General features: G+C 45.1%; 1 protein-coding gene across 1 annotated transcript in view; it reads right to left on the bottom strand.

Annotated features, from left to right (window-relative positions):
• CRYL1 (crystallin lambda 1) overlaps positions 1–14,661 on the bottom strand; it is a 255,721-nt gene that overhangs the window by 33,606 nt on the left and 207,454 nt on the right. Inside the window, exon 5 of the mRNA XM_063951646.1 lies at positions 4,922–5,116. Coding sequence (XP_063807716.1) covers positions 4,922–5,116 — 195 coding nt within the window. The remainder of the gene's footprint in view (positions 1–4,921; positions 5,117–14,661) is intronic.

The raw sequence follows: 14,661 nt of genomic DNA, 5'->3' as shown, positions 1-14,661 counted from the left end.
AAAGGTAACAAGGAAGTTTACAAACAAGTTGCACAATATGAGCACGGACTCATATACTGTACATTCTCATACCAGAGGAAGCAGCAATAAGAACCCATAAGTACTAAGCTACAAAGTCAGCAGTACAATGGTAAGTGATAGGTTATTGTTTTTAAAGGATTAATCTACTTGTGAAATCTATTTTAATACGGACATGTGTAATACTTTGACAAATTACACCACCAGCCTTTCTTGTTTTTAGTTTGCCAGATACACTCTAACACTACCTGTAAAGGGAGAATGCCCTATTATGATGTTGGCCATATATGTGCTGCAAAACCATGTCCACCCCAGCAAGATTAGGGGCCTAAATCATGTTTGTAAGCAATGGCCGATTATCACGCAATGGAGCGTTTATCGGCAGGCTGTGCATGTGCTGCGATCCCGCCTGCGTGAATGTGCCTCTGCGATCCTGCTCGCAATCAGGTTTACGTCCGAAAATTATTGACAGCAAGTGATCGTTTGGAGGTGTCAACTGGGCGTTTACGGAGAGCAGTTGGCAAAACACAGGTGTGTCACGGCCATTTCTGGGGCTTGTGTATCTGCCGTCAGCTGCAAGCTCATATGTGCTAAAACATGGCTCTTGTGCCGATACTGCAGTGTTCTGTCAGCATGAATACATAGGTATTCCCGACAGTGGCATCCCGCCCGCCAGAATGCCGGCAGCAGGGCGAGCGCAAAGAGTCCCCTTGCGGGTACGCTGCGCTGGCTACGCTGACTGCTGGGATCCAGACAGCCAGCAAATTAACTGCATCCCAGTCTGCATAGACATAGGTCAACCAATAGCTCTGATGTTCCTCGTTTTTGCGTGTAGGCTGCTAATGTGTACGCAATTGCTAATGAGTTTGCTATGGCTCTGGTGGGCGTCTCTTTTCATTCCTGGGTGGCAGCATCACTGACAGTAGCAGTTACATAGCCAAAAACATCACAATTCGTACAAGCATGAATTAGGCCCAAACAGTCAATTACTGTTATTTTGTTTTTATTTTAAACAGCTTTAATTTTTTATTCTTTCTTTAGATACTAATGGGGAGATGTATCAAATCTTGGAGAAGAAAGTACCAACCAATCAGTAACCGTCATGTTTCTAATAAAGCCTGTAAAATGGCCGTTAGAAGCTGAATGGTTGGTACTTTAACTCTCTCCAAGGTTTGATACATCTCCTCCTAACTACTCTAATCTAAGTCTCCAGAATGTCAATACCCTAACATTTAGGTTCCTTTTTCTCCACTGAGCCCTTAACTTGATACTTTTCACAATTTCAGTCATTTATGTTTTTAATCCTAACTCTACTGTCCACTAACATTTCATCCATGCTCACTTCCTCTATGTAGGACTGTGGAATTCTCTCTCTCGCCAAGCAATCCTTTTTCCATCTCTTCAGTCCTCCAGTCCACGCCGTCTCTTTGAAACTTTCAACACGCTCCTTCACCCCCTCCACCTCCCCTCCTCCCTCACTGTCACTGAATTTGCCTCCTTCTTCATCTCCAAAACTGAGGATATTCAAAATGACATCTCCTCCCGTCACCCCTCAGACAAAGAAGTCCACTCCCTCATCCTATCCCCCCTACTCATCCTGCCCCTTGGACCCCCTCCCCTCCCATCTTCTCCGCTCCCTCCCCCCCACTGCCTGCTCCCACTTTGCTCACCTCTTTAACCTATCACTCTCTACCGGCATCTTTCTCTCACCATTCAAACATGCTCTGGTCTCCCCTATTCTCAAAAAAACCAACCTCGACCCTTCATCACTCACTAGCTACTACCCCATCTCTCTACTCCCATTGCCTCCAAACTACTTGTACGACTGGTCTACAACCATCTCACAAGCTACCTCTCTGACAACTCCATCCTTGATCCACTACAATCTGGCTTTTTCACACTCCACTCCACCGAGACTGCCCTGCTGAAAGTCACCAGTGACCTGCTTTTGGCCAAATCCAAGGGCCACTTCTCTCTGCTTATCCTTCTGGACCTCTCTGCTGCCTTTGACACCGTGGATCACCCTCTCCTCCTCCGCACACTCCAAAACGTTGGCCTCTCTAGCACAGTCCATGACTGGTTTACCTCTTACCTCACTAACCGCTCCTTCTCTGTGTTTGCCTCTGGAACCAACTGACACCCTTCCATCCTTCCTGTTGGTGTCGCTCAGGGTTCTGTCCTAGGCCCCCTTCTGTTCTCCCTGTACACCTCTTCCCTGGGTGCGCTCATTAACTCCTTTGGCCTTCAATACAACCTCTATGCTGATGACACACAACTCTACCTCTCATCTCATGATCGGTCACCCTCTGTCCTCTCTCTCAGGTCTCCAGCTACCTCTCTGCCATCTCCTCCTGGATGTCTGAGCGCTCTCTGAAGCTCAACCTGGACAAAACTGAACTCATCTTTCCCCCAGCCAGAGCAACACCCCCTACAAATATGTCTATCACTGTTGACAACACAATCATCTCCCCCGTTCCCCAACTCCGCTACCCGGGTGTCACTCTTGACTCCTCCCTCTCCTTTGCACCCTACATCCAAGCTCTGGCGCAATCCTGTCTGTTCCAGCTACGCAACATTGCTCACATCAGGCCATTTCTCTCCCAGAGTGCAACTAAACTTATCATCCACTCACCGGTCATCTCACAACTCGACTACTGCAATGTTCTCCTCACTGGCCACACTTGCTTCCATGTCGCTCCCCTCCGGTCTGTCCTCAACTCTGCAGCTAGGCTCATCTTCCTCTCCCGCCACTCCACATCTGCCACTCCCCTTCGACAAAATCTACACTGGCTCCCATTCCCCTACAGAATCCTCTTCAAACTCCTCACCTACAACCATCTCTAATTCCACTGCTCCCTACATCTCCAACCTCCTCTCCCTTCATACTACCTCCCGCCCACTACAGTCGGCCGATGACCGTCGCCTCTCCTCTGCCTGGTCACTGCTTCCCATGCACGAGTTCAAGATTTTGCCCGTGCTGCACCCCTTCAGTGGAATGCGCTACCACGCTCCATTAGACTCTCCCCGACCTTGCAAAGCTTCAAACGGGCACTGAAAACCCAGCTATTTATCAAAGCGTATCCCTCCGATCCATAACCCAGTCCTTAGGCTGCTCCTCCATCCCCCCTGCCCCATGCCTTGAACATCTCTGCTTTGCTTGCATACTGCCATCAGGCTTCCTCCTACTTGCACCTCATGTCATCTGTCTGTCGCCCCTCCCCACTAGATTGTTAGCTCTTCAGAGCAGGTCCCTCTTTCCTCTTGTTGTCAAAGTCCTCTTCTCGACACATTTCACTTGCAACTCTCTCCTACTCAGCGACAATCTTTACCCGCTTTTTCTCCTACTGGTAAAGGCTTATCTCTATCTATGGCCACCAGCCCCACGTAGTACAATTATTACTCCCTCGCTACTTACATCTAAGCTGTATTATGTTTTGAGAATCGTGGTGCTCTTTGTTACCTATACTCTATTTTTGTTATTTACTGTAATGCTAAGTTTTGTTTCCCTGTACTGTCCTTTGTACGGCGCTGCAAAACACTTGTGGCGCCCTATAATTAAAATGTAATAATAATAAATACTTTGCTTCAAAGATGACGTATTATCCGCACTACATAGTTTTAGCAATTCCTGCAATTAAAACATTTCTTTAGTTGGTGGCTGTGTCTGTTCTGTCCTTTATCAACTACACTACAGAATCATTTATGTTCCTCAAACTTCCCCTCAAGGCCTTATCTCCACAATTTATCACACCCTTAACTTCTCTTTTTTGTCCTCTAAATGACCAAAAGAATTTGCTTGGTAACATGACTTGGACAAGAACCGTAGAGGATTGGGAAAGATATAGGAAAACATGGGCAAGAGTTCAATCTGTGTTAAAAAAAAATGTTTCAAGGAAAATGCATAAGTTATCACCCAATGTTCCCAGTGGAGGGCTTGATGCGTGGATGGTTCCTTCTGCCATATATGGTGTAGTTGTCCAAAGCTCATACCAGTCTTGCAGGAGGTAAGGGGTTCGGTGAGTGTCTTCCTCCATGTGGATGTTCCACACTCTCCTAATCATTTTTATATAATGTCCGTTCTACACTCCGTCATCAAAAAAAATTGAGAAGACTTATTGTCTCAGCTGTCACCTAACTCTGTAGAGTTGGCTGTAAAAGTGAAATGTGCCTAACTGTGCATAATTAGCAACCCCTCCCCCGATAAACAACAGGAGCAGATGGGATAGGAATAGGACAGAGAACAGAAGTTGTGGTTTCCCCATCAGGATTAAAAATTTGGCAAAAACAATACATTATCATTACAGTAAATGGCCAGAAAGTGTAGATAAGAAGAACCCAAATCCCATGGAGGCTGTTAAAAGCAAGTTAAACAAGACACGCTTGTATAAATCAGCAGCCTTCTCCTTCCCGAACAGAGGAGGCCGATGTTTTATATTTAAAAACAAGTGTACAGTACAATGTAATCCTGCTTCTGGATAACAGATATAGTATATTTGCATAACTGGGTGTGTCTTACACCTGTACATCAAATCAGGCACAACCGGTGGCCATCATCATCATTGACTTGCAATTTACTCCAGGAATCAAGTAGCCACAAGTCATCCCCTTGTAAACAGGCAGGTTTGCTCCTGGTAACTAGTAATCTTGAGACGCATTTTACATTGACATGCATTTCACGTTGACAAGCCCTTGCCTTGGCTCACTTCAAGTCCTGATACCCTTGGTGCAAGCAGCCATAAGTGTATATGCACACTTTAAAAAGAGCAATGGGACAAGGAAGCTGCAACTTACATCCAACTGTAAATGAGGTCCATGGTGTAAATATGACCTCCACAGATACTATCCCCATAAAACAGCATATTACGTGATCCCTTATGATGGGTATAATGTGCACATATTGTACCTGAATAAGTCTCCATGCCTCGCTAATCACTGCATATTGAAGCCGATTCAACACAAACCCATCTGTTTCCTTCATTAATTTCACAGGAGACTGACCAACTTTCTTCATGAGATCATATGTTCTCTCCACTGTGACAGGTTCCGTCTGAGGGTGGGGAACCAGCTCCACTAAGGGAACATAATACGGTGGATTCACCTGTAGCATGAAACAAGACATAACAATCATTTCTTTGTACTGTAGGTCATTTGTGATTGCTCATCTCTATTCAATATATCAATTCTCTCATATTGCTGAATGACAAATCCTACAATTATATTTTGTTCTCTGCGATATTTTCATTTTAAAAAATCGAGGGGGAAGATAAAGTGGAGAGAGATAAAGTACCAACAAATCAACCTGTAACTGTACATTTTCAAACAGCCTGTAACATGGCAGTTAGACGCCGATTGATTGGTACTTATCTCACCCCCACTTTATCTCTCTCCAAGATTTGATACCTCCCCCCTGAAACATAGATTTATTTTTTTAGTGACATTATTTTATGGAGTGAAGATCCTGCATACTACTAATGTCCCTGTTCCAGCACTCATGGTGACGGATTGGATGGATCTACTACCTCTAGAATACAATTGAATGTACTATATTTAATAGTGCAGTACTTTGTTAGTCTTTGTTTATAAAATATCATATAGGGAATAGGAGGATAATATTTTCTGTAACTAGCCAATCCTTTTAATATTAAGTCAACAGATTCTTACTGTAATATAATAGGATTTACAATGAAATCAGTGACAATGGGTACACATGCACAGATCTGACCCGGGCAGATATTGCACAGTGCATGGCCAACCAAACTACTGTTCTAAATCAGAGGTTACCAACGTCAGCCCTCATGTACCACCAACAGGTCATGTTTTTGGGATTTCCCAGTGAATCACATATTTAATCCCCAGTACTGCCCACTTGACTGGGAAGTGTCTGGCCTGCTTTCCTGGAGAACTTTCAAACTTCACTAGCCTTACAGATGTTCCGGGAGAGTAGGCAAGTACTGAAGACATGGAAAGGTTCATTTATGGAACGCAGAAGTGCAACTAGACAAAGGAGTAGAGGGTGCGCACTTACAGGATGTGCAGGCCTTCTCTGCAAATCAGGTCACTCCCCACATAAAGATTTGCGTCGGGATGTAATGGCGTCCGAGATCTCCAGAGGTGCAGGATGCCGGCTGATCTCAGACGTTTTTTTTAAAGGAGCAATCACTTACCAGGCAAAACCATGCCTTGTAAGTGATTGCCCCTTTAAAAAAATGTTCAAGATCGGCCAGCATCCCGCACCACTGGTGATCACGGATGCCATTACATCCCACCCTTGATTTTTCTTACACAAAATGTGTCTGGTTATTACATACATGTGATGTAGACTGCACCTCCCAGCTGCACTTTAGAAGAAAATTGCACTTTTAGATTTGAGTCATACAGGCACATGGAGGCCACACACACTACTGAGCCTCAGTTTGACTTGTTTTAAGGACATTACATCAAAGTTGGATCAGCCTGTAGTATGTTTTTCCACTTTAATTTTGAGTGTGACTCCAAATCCAGACCTCCATGGGTTAATACATTTGATTTCCATTGATCATTTTTGTGTGATTTTGTTGTCAGCACATTCAACTATGCAAAGAACAAAGTATTTAATAAGAATATTTCATTCATTCAGATCTAGGATGTGTTATTTTAGTGTTCCCTTTATTTTTTTGAGCAGTGTATATATCTAAATATATCTATCAATCTACATATCTATCTATATATCTATCTATCTATATCTATATCTATATAATTGTGGATTTACCAAGCAGTATAAAAAAAAAAAGTTTAAATGAATTGAAGGTTTTGGTCCTAAAGTGTTAGTAGGTTGGACAAGAAGTGATGTTTTATTCTTTCTTCTAAGCACCGCAGCGCAGGCCAGAGCTGAGCAGGGCCCAGGTTCTTGGGGTCCGGGCCAAATCTGGGTGGCATGGCCATTCCTCCTCAGGGAAATAAATACTATGTGCTGCATGCTGCAAAGGGGGACATTTGTAACCCTCAGCAGCTGACCCTCCAACAAGCCCAGGGCCAAGTGACAGTATCCACCCCTCCACCTGCTACCATACATATATTCAGGTGGATCCACTAACTGGCAACGCTAAAGGCCAGTATTCACGGGCCGATGTGGGAGAGATGTGTGCTGAGCGAACCGCTCAGCACACATCTCTCCCACCGCTCAACACAGCGCGATGTGTGCTGAGCGTGTGGGGGGAGATGGGGGGGCCGCTCATTTCACCCAGCGGGTGAAATGAGCGACCTGCTAGATTGGCCTGCATGGCAGGCCAATCTAGCACCAGCCATAGCGATGCGTGGGGCTGCACATTGCTATTGCTGTGGGGGGTACACACGGAGTGATCATGCTCAATCTAGTCAGATTGATTAGATTATCGCTCCGTGAGTACCCTCCTTAAGGCATGGGGGGTAAACAAGAAGGTACATCATAAATGCCTGCTTTTTGGACTACCCTACCCCCATTAGGACCAGTGGGCACTGGGCAGAAGGGTGATCAATGATTTGTGTCACTACTCCTCTCACTTCAGAGAAAGAGCAGTAGAATACGGACGTGTGACTTTCTCTGACAGTGTTATACTCAGTGGTATTGGGTAACCCCCTTCCCCAAGTAACAACCTGTTCCTTTCTTAAAGGGATCACCTTAACCAATTCATGAAATCATTGTAGCCCCACTAGCTCTTGTAAAAAACACTTTGCGACAGCTGTTGACAGTATAAGGTTCATGGCTACTACATGACAGATAGAGAGCAACTGTCAAAAAGTACAGTAAGTTGCCCTAATGTAAAATAGCCATTATACATAGATATAAGTCTTCTCTTTTATTCTGATCAGTGATGGAATTCTATTAAATAGTAAAATATGTGTAAAATGGTAGGATAGTGTTATACAAGCCATCCCACCCTTACAATCACATAAGTGGCCTATAAAGCAAGAAATCAGCAACATGTATTTTGGCTATTTTCTCAGAAAACCGTACCAGAGATTGCGCGATATTTACAAAGGTATACCTGTCAGAAGATACCCGTCAGAGAAGTGAAAAGACTTGCCCCAATGATTAGAAAATGGTAGAGACTCTACCCTGTTTCTTTTTTTTGCGAACAGACATTATGCCATCCAAAGATTAAGAAGACAAAGGGGTCTATTTATTTATTTATTAATAGTGTCTTATATAGCACAACAAATTCTGTTGCGCTTTACAATTGGATGTACTAAGAGGGATATTTAATAAAACATAATTATCTCATAAAAGATGAAAATGTGATATTTATGTTATCTGGAGATGGAGATAAATATCTCCTCACCAGTGGCAGTTGCAGCGCAGTCCACAATTCAAAAAGGGGAGCCACACCAACTGCCACCCCAAACACTGATGTCCGGAACTCATGGTGTGGCTCCCGTTTGAATTTTGGACTGTGCTGCAATTGTCACTGGAGAGGAGATATCTATCTCCATATCCAGAAAACATAAATATCACATTTTCAGCTTTTATGAGATAATTACGTTTTATTAAATATCCCCCTTAGTCTTGGAGAGTAACAAAGCGGAGAAGAGATAAACTACCAACCAATCAGCTCCTGTCATTTTTCAAATAGGATCATTAGCAGAATCTGCTACTCCTTCCTATTGCATGCTGGGGGCCACCCAGCACAGGACATGACCCCCCATCATGCTAATAGATGGCCAGCAAAGCGATTGCAAATTAATTGTGATCGCATTGATCAGTCTAAAATTAGCGTTGAATCAATGCATATGCGGTTCGCCGCCATTTTTCTGGTCGCAGTAGCCGCGTGTGATGCGCCCCCCCCCCCCCCCCCCCCCGCCTCGACGGCCGCCTCTGTCAATAACAGTGCAATTGCATCTTATCTTTCCGGGATGCGATCACACTGTGAGGGTGCTTGCACAAGAGTTGCGCCTGCTACACAAGCACAGATTGCAAAAGATTGCTCGTTTGCATCCCTTACTTGCCATGCAAGGTAATGAAGAATGGATGAGGGATCATTCCGTCCTTCATTACATTTTTCTGGTGTGTACTGTGGTAACTATAGGTTGGCCGCCATATCGCCCGGGTACACATCGCTCCAGTGAGTACACGGCTTAAGTCTGAGAAGCTGGAGATGGAGCGGAGATGGGAGAACATGAGGTCCAGTGAGTGTACACTAGGATGGGTGGGAAATGATGTCCACTGGGAGAGACAGCAGGAGGAGGTAAGCATCAGGAGTTTAGAGGCAGAAGGGCCAGTAGTGTTGTTTATGGATATGTTCAAACTAGTAGAATAACAGTAATTAGCTGACTGTTGAAGAGAAAAGCTAGGTGGCAAAGAAACTGTGCCTTGATGACAGATCACAGCGACCCATAGGTGGTGTGTAGAGAGACATATGGGGCGGAATTCAAATATACACTGCTCAAAAAAACAAAGGGAACACTTAAACAACACAATGTAACTCCAAGTCAATCACACTTCTGTGAAATCAAACTGTGTACTTAGGAAGCAACACTGATTGACCATCAATTTCACATGCTGTTGTGCAAAAGGAATAGACAACAGGTGGAAATTATAGGCAATTAGCAAGACACCCCCAATAAAAGAGTTGTTCTGCAGGTGGTGACCACAGACCACTTCTCAGCTTTCTGGCTGATGTTTTGGTCACTTTTGAAAGCTGGCGGTGCTTTCACTCTAGTGGTAGCATGAGACGGAGTCTACAACCCACACAAGTGGCTCAGGTAGTGCAGCTCATCCAGGATGGCACATCAATGCGAGCTGTGGCAAGAAGGTTTGCTGTGTCTATCAGCGTAGTGTCCAGAGCATGGAGGCGCTACCAGGAGACAGGCCAGTACATCAGGAGACATGGAGGAGGCCGTTGGAGGGCAACAACCCAGCAGCAGGACCGCTACCTCCGCCTTTGTGCAAGGAGGAACAGGAGGAGCACTGCCAGAGCCCTGCAAAATGACCTCCAGCAAGCCACAAATGTGCATGTGTCTACTCAAACGATCAGAAACAGACTCCATGAGGGTGGTATGAGGGCCCGACGTCCAACACCGTGCAGGACGTTTGGCATTTGCCAGAGAACACCAAGATTGGCAAATTCGCCACTGGCCCCCTGTGCTCTTCACAGATGAAAGCAGGTTCTCACTGAGCACATGTGACAGACGTGACAGAGTCTGGAGACGCCAAGGAGAATGTTCTGCTGCCTGCAACATCCTCCAGCATGACCGGTTTGGCAGTGGGTCAGTAATGGTGTGGGGTGGCATTTCTTTGGGGGGCCGCACAGCCCTCCATGTGCTCGCCAGAGGTAGCCTGACTGCCATTAGGTACTGAGAGGAGATCCTCAGACCCCTTGTGAGACCATATGCTGGTGCGGTTGGCCCTGGGTTCCCCCTAATGCAAGACAATGCTAGACCTCATGTGGCTGGAGTGTGTCAGCAGTTCCTGCAAGACGAAGGCATTGATGCTATGGACTGGCCCGCCCGTTCCCCAGAACTGAATCCAATTGAGCACATCTGGGACATCATGTCTCGCTCCATCCACCAATGCCATGTTGCACCACAGACTGTCCACCTCATCCGGAGCATGCCCAGGCATTGTAGGGAGGTCATACAGGCACGTGGAGGCCACACACACTACTGAGCCTCATTTTGACTTGTTTTAAGGACATTACATCAAAGTTGGATCAGCCTGTAGTGTGTTTTTCCACTTTCATTTTGAGTGTGACTCCAAATACAGACCTCCATGGGTTAATAAATTTGATTTCCATTGATAATTTTTGTGTGATTTTGTGGTCAGCACATTCAACTATGTAAAGAACAACGTATTTAATAAGAATATTTCATTAATTCAGATCTAGGATGTGTTGTTTAAGTGTTCCCTTTATTTTTTTGAGCAGTGTATATATCACGCCCATTCTCCTTTCTAAAGTGATCCCCGTTATCGCACATATTGCCCCCAGCAGTAGCAAGCTGAAATGATTATAACTGTCAGCAGAAACAGAACAGGTGTGGAAGGGGGTGAAAAGAGTTGAATACCGCCCAATGTGTGGCACAAAAGATGGTGAAGAAATGGTAGGAAGTCTACATCATCACCTTTACCACTTTTTCAGTTTTTCTTATTTTGCATAGTGCTACCTCACCCAGATTCAAGGGTGCTAGGAAGAATAATCGAATTACTTGCTTTGAAAATGGCAGTCAGCAGCAAACAGGCGTTTCACCACATGGTAAAATGCTGCGTCGTTTTTCGTTTGATCTGATTTGATATTGTACACTCTGTACATTCCCGTGCATTCCAACAAAAATCAGAAAAACCTACAGCAAGAGATGATTTTTGAGAGATATTTACAGGGAAATTCAAGAAAATGAGTAACCGTGTAAATAAAAAGTGCTGCCTATCAGATTATGGCAGTTATCTATTACAAAAAAAGCAAATGTGTGATTGGTAAAGTGCTGTCACCTGTAGAACCCAATCATCCGTTTTCTTAAGTATGCTGTTAATGTTTAAATTACATATTAATAAACATGTCATCACTTGTAACTGAGCAGAAACACTACCATGCCCATTGCAGGGGATATGACTGTGTTTAAGGCGTGAGGAGCTTGTAAGGTGAAAAATCACAATAAATTACTGGCTGTTAAATTAGTGCTTGCCAATGACTTCGAGTGATTACCCAAACATGTCTAATACATGTTAAAGTTGCATATAACAAATAAAAACAACGACTTGCTCGCACAGAGTCACATGCAGCAGTTATGGCTTTCACTGACGTATCCAAGTAAATGATGTATTTGGGGATTCCTGTTGCACAAGCACATATAACAAAGCGCAGCTTAACTCATACTTGCCTAATGAAGTGGGCAGAACGAAGAGATAAATACAGAAAAAAAGTGATACCGGCAGAGGTGGCGGAGCCTACAGACGCAGTTATATGCTAATCGTGTCATTTTAGCCCCACCACTATGCACATACATCCAATCCTGGAAATTTCACCAAGAGAGGGAGGCTAATGATGCTATTAGCTCAGCACCGCCCTCGACACCACCCACCTGCGTCTCCTATCTGGGCATCTCCGGGAGAGGATATTCACAATATAGGCAAGTTATGGCCTAGATGTATTAAAATACTGTATTTGAATATACCGGTCGTGCTCCCAAGAGAAATAAAATCTTGATAGAATTTATCAGGAAAAAAAAAATACTTTTTTTTTCTTGTCTACTCTCATGGAACTTGCAGGAGATACCTGATTTTTCAGGCAGTTCCCCCGGAAGAGTGGGTACCTCTCTCGCATCCCACCCACTTCCTAGTGTAGTGGGCAGAATGGGGAGATAAATACAGTGAATCTTCAGGTCTGTGAGGAGGGAGCAGGGCCTTATGATGCAATCCTATACTGATCATGTCATTTTAGCCCCTCCTCCTATTCCAATATGCGTGAACAGCTGCATTTTACCGTGAGGGGCTGGGACTTAACAACATGAGTGGTCCAGCCCCGCCCCTTTCTCCGCCTACCTGCTTCTTCTCTCCGGGCTTCTGCTGGAGAGGAAACGTCAAATATACTGTTGGTAAGTAAGCTCTTAACATTTATTAAAACTTTTATTTTTAACAGGACTACTGGCTTTTGAGAGCTCTATAATCAAAAATAAAAGTTACATTTAGTAAATGTTAAGATTGCCCCGGCAAATAGAGTTCTCCTTTTTCTGATAAATTCTAATCTGCGGGCTTCTCAGATGGCCAATATTGATGCAGAGGGATCCGACAAGCTTACAGTGGCCATCTATTTTGTTAAAATGCCTCGTGCGGCTTTAGCATAATTTAGCACAGTTGCAGCAGTTGTGCTACAGCCTCCACCTCTGGGCCAGCCGCCATATCCATAGGATGTCTTCCATAGATGGGAAAAGGTTTCCAGCAGCTGCGATTTTTACGGACATAACTGCTGTGGATAATTCGCCACGGTGACACTATACTTATGGTAAGGGGACAGATTCATACAATTATTTAGTGCTCCCTATGAACCTTTTTTTTTTTTTTACCTGCTTCCCAAATCTAGAAGGGGCAGTTTTTCCTTGTGAGATGGATGTGGCATTAATCTACTGACCTACCTCCCGATATATATGCACAGCATAGCATAGTAACAAACAGTAAACGGGTTCTATGTGCACTTACCATGGTGTGCATGCCATTTCAAGTGTCTTTATATGGGAAGGGGCCAGGATGGTGGGCGGTCCAGCGCATTGTAAGATCTGGTCACCCTACTGGAGTGCATGACCAGACCCCCCTTTCATGCTTGTGCTGCAATGAAGAACCCAATTCACTAATCGCGGCACATTTGATACACACTGTATGGTATGAATGGTATCCGGTCAGAAGGTCGACAATGTTAAGGTCGACACTTATTAGGTCGACCACTATTGGTCAACATTGACATGGTCGATGTGGACTAATGGTCGACACATGAAAAGGTCGACATAAGTTTTAAAAAAAAACTTTGGAACTTTTCCATACTTTACGATCCACGTGGACTACGAATGGGAACGGTAACCTGTGCCGAGCGTGATGCACTAATTGAGGTTCCCCGTCACTTTACGCAGAAAACGACACCAAAAAAAGAAGAAAAAAACCTGATGTCGACCTTTTCATGTGTCGACCATTAGTCCACGTCAATGTCGACCAATAGTGGTCGACCTAATGAGTGTCGACCTTAATATTGTCGACCATTCATACCGACCCGGTATGAATAACCTGGGTGAACTGTCCTGTGTGGCGTTTATATATTCTCCGCGTACGTGCATAGGTTTCCTCCAGGTACCCCGGTTTCCTCCCACACTCCAAAAATATACTGGTATGTTAATTGGTTCCCGACAAAAATGATCCCAAGTGTGTGATGCGCAGACTAGATGGGCCAAGTGGTTCTTATCTGCCGTCAAATTCTATGTTTCTATGTATCTATGTTACACACTGGTCAGGCAGGCGATATATAGCGAGCGGGATGGCCGGCGTCTACACCCGATATGTCTGTGAATTACGTCGTTCACAGACATATTGCGTCAGCCCTGCAGCACTGTGGATGACCGCTATATTGGCACAGCTGACTGTAAGGGAAGTGCGCTGACTACCCAAACACTGGCTTCAAATTCAAATGCCCGCTCAGCTGTGATGTGAGGACCGACATAGCAACGGCAAGTCCGCCATCAAGTTGGCATGATGTGTATCCAGCTTAAGAGCACGATGGAATTTCTACCTGTAGGCAGTGGCGTCAGAAGGGTGGTGCGGGGAAGGGGGGGAGGGGCGCGGTGCAGCCCGCACCCGGGTGTCGACCTTGGAGGGAGCGACACCAGAATGCCGGCTTCTCCACAGTGACAGGAGCCAGGTGCTGCAGTGTAACATTCTCCTGCAGCACCAGGCTCCCGTCATAGTGGAGGAGCCAACACTGCATACAGGCCAGTCTCCGGGGAAAGCCAGCATCTCTGAAGATTCTGGGCAAGCCTCCCGGAGTGATGAAATCGGGGGCAGCACGCGAAGCCAAGCCCTTTTCTAACAATGCCACGCCGACTGCCATGGATTTCCTGCAATGGCATGCCCTCTCCATGATAGGCCACACCCCCTTTCAGACACACAGAGTGTGCCGCAGCGGGTGTTACCAGTACCAGTGAAGCCTCTGCCTGTAG

Source organism: Pseudophryne corroboree, chromosome 2 (assembly GCF_028390025.1).
Source record: "Pseudophryne corroboree isolate aPseCor3 chromosome 2, aPseCor3.hap2, whole genome shotgun sequence".
Taxonomy (NCBI): domain Eukaryota; kingdom Metazoa; phylum Chordata; class Amphibia; order Anura; family Myobatrachidae; genus Pseudophryne; species Pseudophryne corroboree.
Note: the sequence above shows the minus strand (reverse complement) of the source record. Positions and strands in the feature narration are given on the sequence as shown.